The sequence below is a fragment of the Tachysurus fulvidraco genome, chromosome 17, assembly GCF_022655615.1.
Source record: "Tachysurus fulvidraco isolate hzauxx_2018 chromosome 17, HZAU_PFXX_2.0, whole genome shotgun sequence".
NCBI lineage: Eukaryota > Metazoa > Chordata > Actinopteri > Siluriformes > Bagridae > Tachysurus > Tachysurus fulvidraco.
Window position 1 is genome coordinate 19,437,588 of NC_062534.1, and position 11,657 is coordinate 19,449,244.

The following is an 11,657-nucleotide window of genomic DNA, read 5'->3' on the forward strand; positions in this document are numbered from 1 at the left end:
ATATATATATATATATATATATATATATTAACAAAAGTTGTATTTTTTTATTTGTATGAATTGAGAATGTAAATAGTGAAAATGTTGTGGATTTTTTTTTATGTTGTGGTTGTGCTAACTTTTGATTTTCGAATGCCTTTTGGGGGGAAACTCATTGAAAGCATCATGAATAAATGTGTAAATGATTTGCTGTATTTTGTAGGAAAAGGGTGAAGAGCAATCTGTCAGTACAAACAGTGTGGCTGAGAAGGAAACAGACACAGTTTTAGACAGTACAGATTTAGAAAAGAGAGAGATTAAAGATGAAAGTTTCTTATCAAAGGAAGAGAAACCTGCGAAAGAAGAAGAAAAAGCTGAGGAACCTGTAATATCTAAGATGGAAGAGGAAGAAAAGCCTGTGGAGGAGAAAATAACATTAGATGCACCATCAGAAACAATAGTTAAGGATGACAAAGATTCTCTGGAGAACAAGGATATGGAGAAATCTCAAAAAGAATTATTTGATCCTTCACTGGAGAAGAAGGAAATAGCTCAGAAAGAAACACCTGTGCCTGTGTTGGAGAAGACAGTAGTAGGAGAACCACTAAAATACACATTTGAGCCTCCAGGAGAGAAGAAAGTGTTGGAGAGAGTAAAGGAAGATATCCATGAACCACCACTAGAGAAGAAGGTGGTGGTGAAATTTAGGCAAGAAGAAGAGAAACCACAGATGCTGGAGAGGACAAAGAGGGAGGTTGAGGTGAAGGTTGAGGTGAAGGTTGAACTCCCAAAGCAACAAGTTGAAGAGAAGCCTCCTGTGAAGGTTAAAGTAGAGGAGAAAAAAGTGCCACCAAAGATGATTGAAGAGAAACAAGCAGGTTTAAAAAACAAGGAGGTTGAAGACAAACCAAAATGGAAGAAGGAGGCAGAAGAAAAATCCAAAACAAAAATTCAGGACAAAGTTAAACCTAAGGAGGTATTGAGCTTCCAGCTTTGGGTGAAGCTCTGCAGATCACAGACACAGTCACAGCATGTGTCTCACGCTGAATGGGTTTCTGTACAGTATATGGCGTGATCACAAGTTTGTTATGAACACAGCGGCACATATTTACTCACCTTCTGCTTCTCCTTTTTTTTTTGCTTTATGATTCTTTTAAAGGTCGAATTCACCCTGAAACAGTGTTTATCTCTTCCTGTGCTATAGTTCGATTGTTCCTCTGAGATGCTATCCGTTGTCTGCTCTGCTGATGTCACATTTCTAGGAGAAACAGTTTAAGATAACACTCGTGTGTCACTATTACTGTAGCTCTTAAAAAAAAGTGTAGTTGTTCTGATTAACCAATCAGAAGCTGATATTAATCAAGTGATTAAACATGATGAGGACAGCAGGACATTTAGTAAGATAGTGATCTATAAGCTGATGAATGGAGTAGCATGAAAAAATGAAGGTTTATGCTTTGGAAGAAGATGTGATGAATAGGACTAAAGTGTCACTTTAAGGGTTAAATCCTACGGGCAGCACTATCACTTGGTAACCGAATGGCATTCTGGGTAAAGGAGGAAACCGTTAACCAGAATGAAGTTAGACATGTTGGGATCAGATGAATCTAAAAAAATCAACTCTGAATTTCACGATAAAATTAAGTCTTCTGTTCAGGGAACGGTGGATTAGTGGTTAGCTCTTTTGCCTCACACCTCCAAGGTTGATTCTCTCCTCTGTGCTGTGGGTATGTGGAGTTTGTATGTTCTGTCTGGTCTTGAGGTTTCCTCTGGGTTCTCTGATTTCCTCCCTGAAACCCCCATGTGTTGTAGGCTGACTGGCATTTTTAAATTGTCTGGAGTGTGACTGGACGTGTGAGTGTGTGTTATAGCCTGTTATAAGTGTGTGTTAGAGTACATAAGTATATAAGAGTGTGAGTGTGTGTTTTTACCTGTTATAGGTGCACACAGTGTTCAGATTAATCCCTGCATTGTGCCCTGAGTCCCCTGGTATATACTCCAGGTTCCTCACAACCCTGCATAGGATAAGAAAATGGATGGATGGGTAGATGGATGGATGGATGGATGGATGGATGGATGGATGGATGGATGGATGGATGGAAAATTCTTTTTCACAATAGAAAACGTCTTTAATTATACACAAATTATTCAGGGTGGATCTCTCCTTTAAATCTGGCTTGCTGCTGTGTAATGTAAACAGAATTTGGGCTCACAAGAAGGCGCACACACACACACACACACACACAAACACACACACACACACACACACACACACACACACACACACACACACACACACACACACACACACACACACACACACACACACACACACACACACACACACACACACACACACACACAGAGAGTGTGCTGTCTGCAGTGTACATATGTTATATTGCAGTTTCGGTGCTTGTCTGCTGTATGTACTGTACGTAAGCATGCTTTCATCACGCTAATCATCGATGCTAATCCAATGAGGAACAGTAACAAGCAGGTCTGTTATTAATGAAGTTATAATCACTTAAATAATCTCCTAAACTAAACTACTTATAAGGTCATTTTAGGCCCATATCCATAGACCAAAGCCTTGTTTGCTAATTCCTGACTGGATTGCCTTTTTATTTTATCAATACTAATGTGTGCTTTTTTTACTTGCAGGTTGTGGAGGAAAAACCTAAAGCATTCTTTTTACGTGACAAAGTAAGCTGTGTCTGGTTTATATAATAAGCTGGGTTATATTAATGTGTGTTACACTGTGTATGTATTATATGTATAATGTGTTACTGTGTATGTATTATATTTATAAGTTGTGTCTGGTTTATACAAGCCGTTTATATCAAATAATCATTGTTATATTCTTTATGTTCATTAAGATTCTTAAACATAAACAATATTTTGCTCTTTGTGTGTTTTGCGGTAACTTGATTTGGGCAGAACGAAACAGTGAGGCAGCAGAATGAGGAGGACGTCTCTAAATTCAAGAAACAAGAGAAGCCATTTGGGTATGAGTTACTGATTAATGATGTTCTGCTCCACGTCATAGTTTAGTTCTTACAGAATATAAGAAGCTCTTGAAATTTTGAGACTGGTGTGATATTCAAAATGTTGACTTGTTTTAAAAGTGTGTGTGTACGTGCATGTGTGTATGTGTGCACCTGCGTGTAGCCGTGCGGGGCTGCGTTCTCCCGAGATTGAAAAGTCAGACCCTGTGGCGAAGCAGGAGGCAGAGCAGAAGCTTGTGGAACTGAAACGCCGGAGGAACGAGACGGAGAGTGAGGAGTTTGAGAAGATGAAGCAGAAACAGCAGACGGCTGAGGCTGAGCTTGAGGAACTGAAGAAGAAGAGAGAGGAGAGGCGGAAGATCCTAGAGGAAGAGGAGAAGCGGAAAAAACAGAAGGAGGATGAAAAGAAAGCCAAGGAGGAGGTAAAGGCTGTAGAGACACGCTGGTAAAAAAAAAAAAGAAGCTTTTAACAACGGACATTGTCATTGTGAACAATGTGAACATTCAATCCTTAGAATAAACACCATAGTATAGAGTTTACTTACACTATTCTCATTTTATTTCAGCAAGAGAGGCAGAAGATGAAGGAGGAGATCGAGCGCAGGAGGGCCGAGGCAGCTGAGAAGAAACGGCAGAAAGAGGAATCTGCTGAAGACGGAAAGTCACCATTCAAATGTCTGTCTCCGAAAGGAGCTTCAACAAAGGTGACATTTTCCCAAAGTGAAAAGAAAAGACACTCAGGCATGTGCTGTTATAGAAAAATAATCATCCATTGTGTGCTTTTATGTAGTGAACTCCTGAAGCATTTTATTCCTCTTATACTACAGCACTATGTCAATTACCTTACAGCAGATATAATACATTATATCAGCTATAAACTGTCATGGCCTCAACAATTCATCTTAATTTTATAAAATTTTTTAGCATTTGTTGGGTATAAAACTTACACATGCAGTTTCAGGACATTAGTAAGGACATTGAGAAAGAACACCACATGGTCCAGTTTAACCAGTTTGTATTTCTCACTGGTTCATACAGATTGGCGTGAAAGCAGAATTTCTGAACAAGTCAGCCCAAAAAACGTATGTTACATTATTTTAACATTATAATTAGCTTTAGTAGCTGAATACAGAATATCTGGTGTCCTTAGAGACTGAGAGTCTGACATTTTGTTCTGAAAATTCTTTTTAGACCGGTGAAGGTTCCACACACACCAATAATGTGTAAGATAGGTAACAGACTGGAGCAGTACACCTCAGCCATCCAGGTACCAGGAACGACCTTAAACACACAAAATATGACTGTTTTTTTTGTAGTATGTATATAATTTTGGTATCTGATATGTCAATTGTCCAGACTAAGGACGTGAAGTCCCCTAAGTCTCCTAAGGACCTTCCTGCGGCAGAAGGAATGCGCAGCATCAAGAGCATGTGGGAAAAAGGTAACGTGCAGAACCCTGATGCTCCCCTGCCTGCCGGTCCTGCCACCGTCAACAAGGTATACGTGTGCACAAAATAACGCACTTAGAAAGTCACATACTGTACCTGCTGTGCTGATCTGTCAGTGGAAATAAGAAGAACCTGTCTACACAGGAAACAGCTGGATTGAACACAGGAGTGGCAGGCCGCATCAACAGCTGGAAGACCAAGACTCCAGAAACGAAGACTCCTGAAACCAAGCTGGCAGAAACAAAGACCCTCGAAACAAAGGGCACGAAACCTATTGAGACGAAGACGATCGAGACGAAGACACCAGAAGCGAAAAGCACGAAACCAGTCGAGCCGAAAAAGATAGAGGCAAAGACCCCCGATCCGAAGAGCTTGAAACCCAGTGAGACGAAGCCGAGTGAGAAAAAGACCCCAGAGATGAAGACTCTAGCAGTAGGAAAGCCTGCAGGAGGCAAAGCTGTGAGTATTTTTTTTACTCACGTACTGTTCGTCAGCAGTCTGGTTGAGTTCCTTATTGAGCTCCTTATGTGGGTTTTCTCTGGGAAGTCTGGTTTCCTCCAAACGCCCAAAAGGCAAAATGGATTGGCTTTGGTAAATTGGCCGAGTGTGTGTGTGTGTGTGTGTGTGTGTGTGTGTGTGTGTGTGTGTGTGTGTGTGTGTGTGTGTGTGTGTGTGTGTGTGTGTGTGTGTGTGCATGTGGTTCTCTGAGATTAAAGAAAAGCGTTTGTATAATTTGTATAACAAGACTAAATAGAAGTAAAAACATGAATCATGGTCACGGATCACCACCTTGTGGGCACGATGAAATCCTAGTCCCAGTCCTAGTCCTGTTCCTTTCTTGATTAAAGCCTAGAGAAAAGCTAACAATCTTATAAAAGACTTTCGAATCTTAATAAAATTTTAATCTGTAATCTTTATCTTTAAAACACTTTTCATTTTAATCTTTAATATAGCTCAGAGTCCAGGATCAAGTGCAGTGCACTAACTTGAAGATAGATGACAGTGTGTGTGGAAGTCAGTCACAGGTCATGAACTTGGAGCTTTTCCCTGCTCCCTGGTCCTGTGGCAGAGATCCAATATTTCTCCTAGGAGAAGTCACACCTAGCTAAGTCACACTCGGGTCCTATTTATTTTAAGCCGCTCATAGGAGATGTGGGATCAGGCTTGAAGAAGCACTTACGCTGTAACGTCTCGAATATCGAAAATACTTCTAGACTGAAGAATCTGTAGCCTGTAGCAACTGAGCTCTGAATGAACTGAAAATTATAATAAAATATAAACCTTATAATCTCCAGGCTAAAATTCCTTTTAAATAACCCTGATATTAACAAGCTTGCCAGATGTAGATGCTACATTTAGCTGAAATTGCAATGAAATTCAATAAATGGATACACTAAGAACTAGCTAACGGCTAATCCGCTGCTGTTTGAACCCATATAGCTATTTAATATGAGTATATAGGGCGTATAAAATTATGTTGCCCTCTTGATGTGACCTGCAGTCTACATAATGCAGCAGGTCCCTCTAATGGCTTGTGCATGTATTACACTACAGCTCTCAGTCCTGAGAAGGAAACACTTCAGTCACATATGGGGAAATAAATAAATGAATAAAGTATATTTATGATCAAATATAACAGGCGCTAACAGTTAACACATCAGGAAATAATGCCAAGTAGACTTTAACACCCTAGTGAGACATATTAACATCGTATAACATCTGTTAATGACTATCATGACTTTTAGTATTAATAAAAATTGTTTTTGTTGTTTTCCTCCTGATTATAAACCGAACCCTAACACAGGATATAATAAACAGAAAACAAATCTAAATACTGTTTATATTCTCCCCTGTGGTATGAAGCAGTGGCTCTAAAGTCACATCTATACACAATTCTGGCCTTACTACTGCTAATCATTACTTTTAGTATCATATAACACAGCTCATGGGGCTTTGAATGGATCTTTTCATTGTTTCACGGAAATAAACACAAACTCAAGCAAACTCTGTGATATTTAGAGGAGCTAGCATTTAAAAATCAAAATTCCCAGCAGCTTTTTCACAGATTTGGACCAAGACGTGTCATGTGACATTGTTTCCTGTATTTATACTGTACACACATCCTGTATAATTGCATGGATGTCTTTATCATTATGAAATCTTTACACTGTAAATTTTAATATATGCTTCTTTGTGGAAAGTGTTAGTGACATGCTTGAAAGCAAATGATGATCGATCGACTTATTGGGTGTCCTCTGTAGGAACCAAAGCCCACCGACGTGTCTAAAACCCGCGGCCTGTGGGAAAACAAGGGCCCCACCTCCTCCAAGGTAATCCCAGCTGTGCACATGTGTACCTCCTGCTGCATGCCACACAGTCATATACAAAAATGGAGATCCCATTTTTGGTTTCTGTCTGCGTTTCTTTTAACGCTGATTCCTTTTGATGCACTTAGCATTGACACAAAGCCTGGCGGGAAGGTTAATACCGTAAGTATTTCCAGAAGGAGTGTGGAAAACTACACTGCATCATTTCACCTCATATGACTTTAAAGATTATTTATTATAGAAAACAGAAAAGTGGAAGCATTACTATAGTTAGAGCATTACAGTGACACCTCCAGATACGAGTGCATTGGCATACGAATTTTTTGATATACGAGCTGTGATTCGACCAAATTTTTGCCTTGAGATACGAACAAATTTTTGAGATACGAGCATCCGAGCTGCCGCCGCCGAAACAAGGATCCCCAACAACCACGCGTGAGATACGAACATCCGATCCGACTCCACCGAACAAAGACCCACAACAACAGTTAAGTTAAGAGAATTTAGTTAAGTTCATTCATTTTAGTGAAGTTTACTTAAGTTCCATTTAAGTGTAAAGTAGCATTAACAGTGTACAGTAGCGAGTAAGTGAACGAAAGTGAAAGTGTACATACGAGACAAAATTCCTCCTAACTCCTCCGCCTGTTAACTCCTCCCTCAACCTCCGTGCGCATCTTCCGTTAGCTCAAGTCGTCTGATCTACAAGGTAAATAATACACCTTATAGTAAAACCAGTTTATTTTTTTAACATTCTCTTTTATTACTGTATGTTTTTATACAATATTTGTCATTTATAAATACAGGCACTGTACATTGTTCATATTCAAAACACATAAACAAAACAACTGGAGTGGAATTTTGCGAGCTGGAACAGATTAATGGGATTTCAATTCATTTAAATGGGGAAAATTGTTTTGAGATACGAGCAACTTGAGATCCGAGCAAGCAAGGTCACGGAATAAATTAAACTCGTATCTCGAGGTCAGGCTACATAGAAATCCACACAGACACAGATGCATAAACACACAAATGAGCTATCGCACACAAGCATGTCAGTGTGTAACGTGTGATGTCACAGTGCTTGCTGTTGTGTTGAATTTCATCAATTACACACTTCTTATATATTCTGACCCTTTCTTTGTATCATATTTATTCCAGGTGTTTGGACTTAAGACAACGCCATTTACAAATGGTGGGTATAAATAAAAAGTTTTTTATGATGTATATATATATATACTGTATATACTGTATATAGTGTTATACACTATACTCCATGACTATTCTTATCACTTAGGTTTATTTCTTAGACATTATGTTGCCATGGTGTAATTTTTTTTTTGTCGTTAACGTGGTACCGTCTCAGCATTTATCTTTCACATGCAAACATTAATGTACTTCTGCTTTATTTTACTTGTGCCTTAATGTACCTTATTACCTTTAAATTAAATGTATGCAATAGAAAAGCCTTCAGAGACCTTAGGGAACATAAAGTATACCTATATACCGATATTATATAATCCTGAGTCAGACTTGACATTCTTGTTACGTCTCTGAAGTTATAGACTACATCAGTGATATTTATTATCGCCGCACTGATTGGTACAAAGTGCTGATGGTGGAGCTGCAGAGTAAACGCTCATGTACATGTAAAAAAACATGCAGAAAAAAGTACTAACCCAAGCCCAAGGGAAGTGGTGGCCCAGGGGTTAAGATGTTGGATACCTGATTGGAAGATTGTGAGTTCAAATCCCAGAAGCACCAAGCTAACAGTGCTGGGCCCCACAGCAAGGCCCTTAACCCGCAACTTCTCAGTTGTATAAATGAGATAGATGTTAAGTCAGACTGAATAAGGGCGTCTGCTGAATGCTGTTAATGTAAATTTCTCCCAAAATATTAAATAAAGTAACATTACAGAAGCACTCAGTGTATTCATTATTATAGCTTTTTTGTTAAGTAACCACATGCTTTATAAGCGGTTCATCATAAGGATTAAATTGGGATGTTGTAGCCTACTGGTTAAGGTGTTGGACTACCAATTGGAAGGTTGTGAGTTTCAATCACTTTGCTCAGGAGCCCTGCAACTGCCAGGCCCCTGAGCAAGGCCCTTAACCCTCAACTGTTCAGTTGTATTAAAATATAAGTTGCCCTGGATAAGGGCGTCTGCCAAAGGAGTGAGCTGTTACTTACAAAAAACTAGTAATGTACAGTATCAGAACGAGTTCATTCACACAGTGAGATTTGAAGTGAACAGAAATCTGAATTGAGACTTGAACTGTGCATCTATTAATTTCACTGAAATCAATTATGTTCTTTATTTTTTGGTAAAAGGGGATGTTGCAGTTGCAGCCAAAGTTGTAGTGTTCACTGGTGTAACGATCGGTACATGGATTTGGATTGATGCGTCAGTTTAAAAGACAACAACTGAAATCGATCAAGTCAACAATCATTTCTTGTTGATTGTAAAATTATTATTATTACTGAAAAAGCTGATGTGTTAATTTCTAGCATGGTGGTTTGGAGCAAGGTGGATAAACAGAAGCTTTAATATCTGCCTTTTAGAAAGACTCTCATCTCTGACTCTGTCCTGCCGTGTCACATGGTCTGCATGTACATAGTGAAACATTATTGGCTCTTATGCGCTATAACACATTAATACACGTCTCTCATCTGTTTATAACCTCTTTAAATCTCTTTAAAAAATGCTGTTTGATTCAGCGATTGTTATCATCCTGCAGCCCATTTTCAAGGATTTAGTCCTAACCACATGTAATAAATTTTACAGTGCTATTAAAAACACATTCGGGGGGATTAGATCCACCAGACCAAGATAGTGTGCTAGAGACAGTGTGTGTGGAGAACCTTTGACAGACAGCACACACTCCTGTCTATGTAAATCTTGCAGTCCTGCTCCGAATGCCACACAGCTCTATCTATATTTACAGACATGACTTTGCCTTCTGTCCTATATGGAACATACCATTACACTGGCATTGACCTTGTTGACCTCTGACCTCGTGGTTGACGACAGGCATCGGCATGAACCGGTGGCAAGGTGCCTTTGATACTTGATCCGATTGTACTCTTATTGCATTTTCTTCTTTATTTGTTCCACAGGTACAAGGAAGTAAAACACCAAAGCAAACAACGAGCTTTTGAAACAAGACAAGATCGCTGCATACTGCATACTTTTTACACCTTAATGTCCTCCAGTCGTGTATAAAATCCAATTATATAATGCTTGGAATAATTACAATGAATCGTGCTATAACAAAAGCATAAGCACATAAGAACCTCCTGTATCCCAGATCCTGTTTACACCAGGTCATTTTAATACATCTGGATTTTATTCTGTTTTATATTTTAACCGCGTGCATTTACACTCGAACTGGAAGAAAGACTTCCAGGATTTTTATTTAGAGAAATTAAAAATAACAATCCAAGTGTTATGTTCTTCAAAAAAAAGGTTCCTAGGTAGTGTAACCGTTCTCTTCAAAGAATCCATACTGACATAACGAAGAGTGCAAGTTACACAGGAAGGGTTTAAAGTGAAAAATTGGGAAGGGTTTGGGGTATTTTGTGGCTTGTAGAGTCACATGGATATATGTGACAGTCTGGGAAAACTCTTAACCTACAACCTCTTTACCATAAATGGTGGAAAACAAAAATTTTTTACCCCTGACTCTTACAAAGCACTAATGGAGACTCCTTGGATCAAATTAATGGAGGCTAAATCAACATTTTTTCAAAATTGTGCCAAAAAAAACCCCAAAAAAGTTTTATTTTTAATGCCTACAATAAAATTTGACATCTTAACAGTTTAACAAACACTGTAGTAAAAAAATAGACAGTTTGCTAAAGATGTCTAAAACCTTGAGTTATTTCATCACACACCAAACGTCCTGCTTTAATCAAACCAGCTGATAGTTAATAATGAAAGGGAAATGGATGGAAACCGAACTAATTTAGTCCGGAATCAGATTCCAACGTCTTTGCAGATCCTAAAAGAAATCTTTAAATATGAACTTTTTGCTTTTCATATTAAAAGAAAGATTTGTGACTAAAATTCATGTAAAGGAGAAACACAGTTCAGATCGGGAAAGTCTGTGGATTTCTTCTGAGACTTGTGACCAGGTGAAGGGTTTTTCCAGGCTGCAAAACATTTCTACGTACTCTTTTCTTGGATTTTCCAAACTTCTTTTTGTGCCTTTATGTAAAACATCTCCTTTCGACTATTATTCTATATATGATGCAAGAAGTGACAGGGTGATAACTGGGTGGACGAGAATTCTCGATTTTAGTAAATTAGAAAAACGATAGAAATGATTTCGATTACAAACGCAAAGCGATGTACAGTAGAGATGCTTGCTGTATTTTCATGTAAGCATCCATGCTCACCATTAATCATTCAGTCAATAGAGCGTGTCTTACAGAACGTCATGGTTGTTGTACCTGCATAGTGAAGAGTGATAGTGATGTCCAGTTTTACTGTGTATCTGTTTTATTTTCCCCAAGTCACTGCATGGTGAAGCACACGGCTATAATACCAGCTTATTGTAAGTGTAACACTCGGAGTATTTAACACGTTGCTGCCATACTAACAACTTTTAAGGTTGAACGATTCTTTTTTCCACTGCAACGTCTTCATGGTCATCATGCTTTCTCAGCACACGTCACCTACAGTATATAAACCACCTCGATGTAGCAACATGCAACAAGCTTCACAAGCACTGCAGATCACAATCATAGACGATCTCTGCTTTATTCCTTCCCATTCCTAATATAGATACGTTACGAGTGTCCTTGAGTGTCCTGACTGTATCATGTAACGAGACAAAGTGTACCAAATAAATCTGATTCCTTATATACTCATCCCAAGTTGTTTTTTGTCTTCATTTGAT

At 38.7% G+C, this 11,657-nt stretch overlaps 1 protein-coding gene across 3 annotated transcripts in view; it reads left to right on the top strand.

Moving 5' to 3' along the window:
• The window catches only part of cald1b (caldesmon 1b), a 29,554-nt gene extending 17,926 nt beyond the window's left edge, over positions 1–11,628 (top strand). The window contains exons 5-17 of one of the 3 annotated variants that reach the window (XR_007138282.1): positions 203–955; positions 2,641–2,682; positions 2,917–2,984; positions 3,148–3,406; positions 3,551–3,688; positions 4,023–4,066; positions 4,176–4,251; positions 4,341–4,481; positions 4,577–4,891; positions 6,694–6,762; positions 6,888–6,921; positions 7,918–7,951; positions 9,874–11,628. Coding sequence is in view for 2 of the 3 variants with exons in the window: in XM_047802287.1 (XP_047658243.1) it covers positions 203–955; positions 2,641–2,682; positions 2,917–2,984; positions 3,148–3,406; positions 3,551–3,688; positions 4,023–4,066; positions 4,176–4,251; positions 4,341–4,481; positions 4,577–4,891; positions 6,694–6,762; positions 7,918–7,951; positions 9,874–9,887 (1,953 nt within the window). In the remaining variant the exon portion in view is untranslated. The remainder of the gene's footprint in view (positions 1–202; positions 956–2,640; positions 2,683–2,916; positions 2,985–3,147; positions 3,407–3,550; positions 3,689–4,022; positions 4,067–4,175; positions 4,252–4,340; positions 4,482–4,576; positions 4,892–6,693; positions 6,763–6,887; positions 6,922–7,917; positions 7,952–9,873) is intronic. The other 2 variants (XM_047802287.1, XM_047802288.1) reach the window with 2 other exon arrangements.
• The last annotated feature ends 29 nt before the right edge of the window (positions 11,629–11,657 follow it).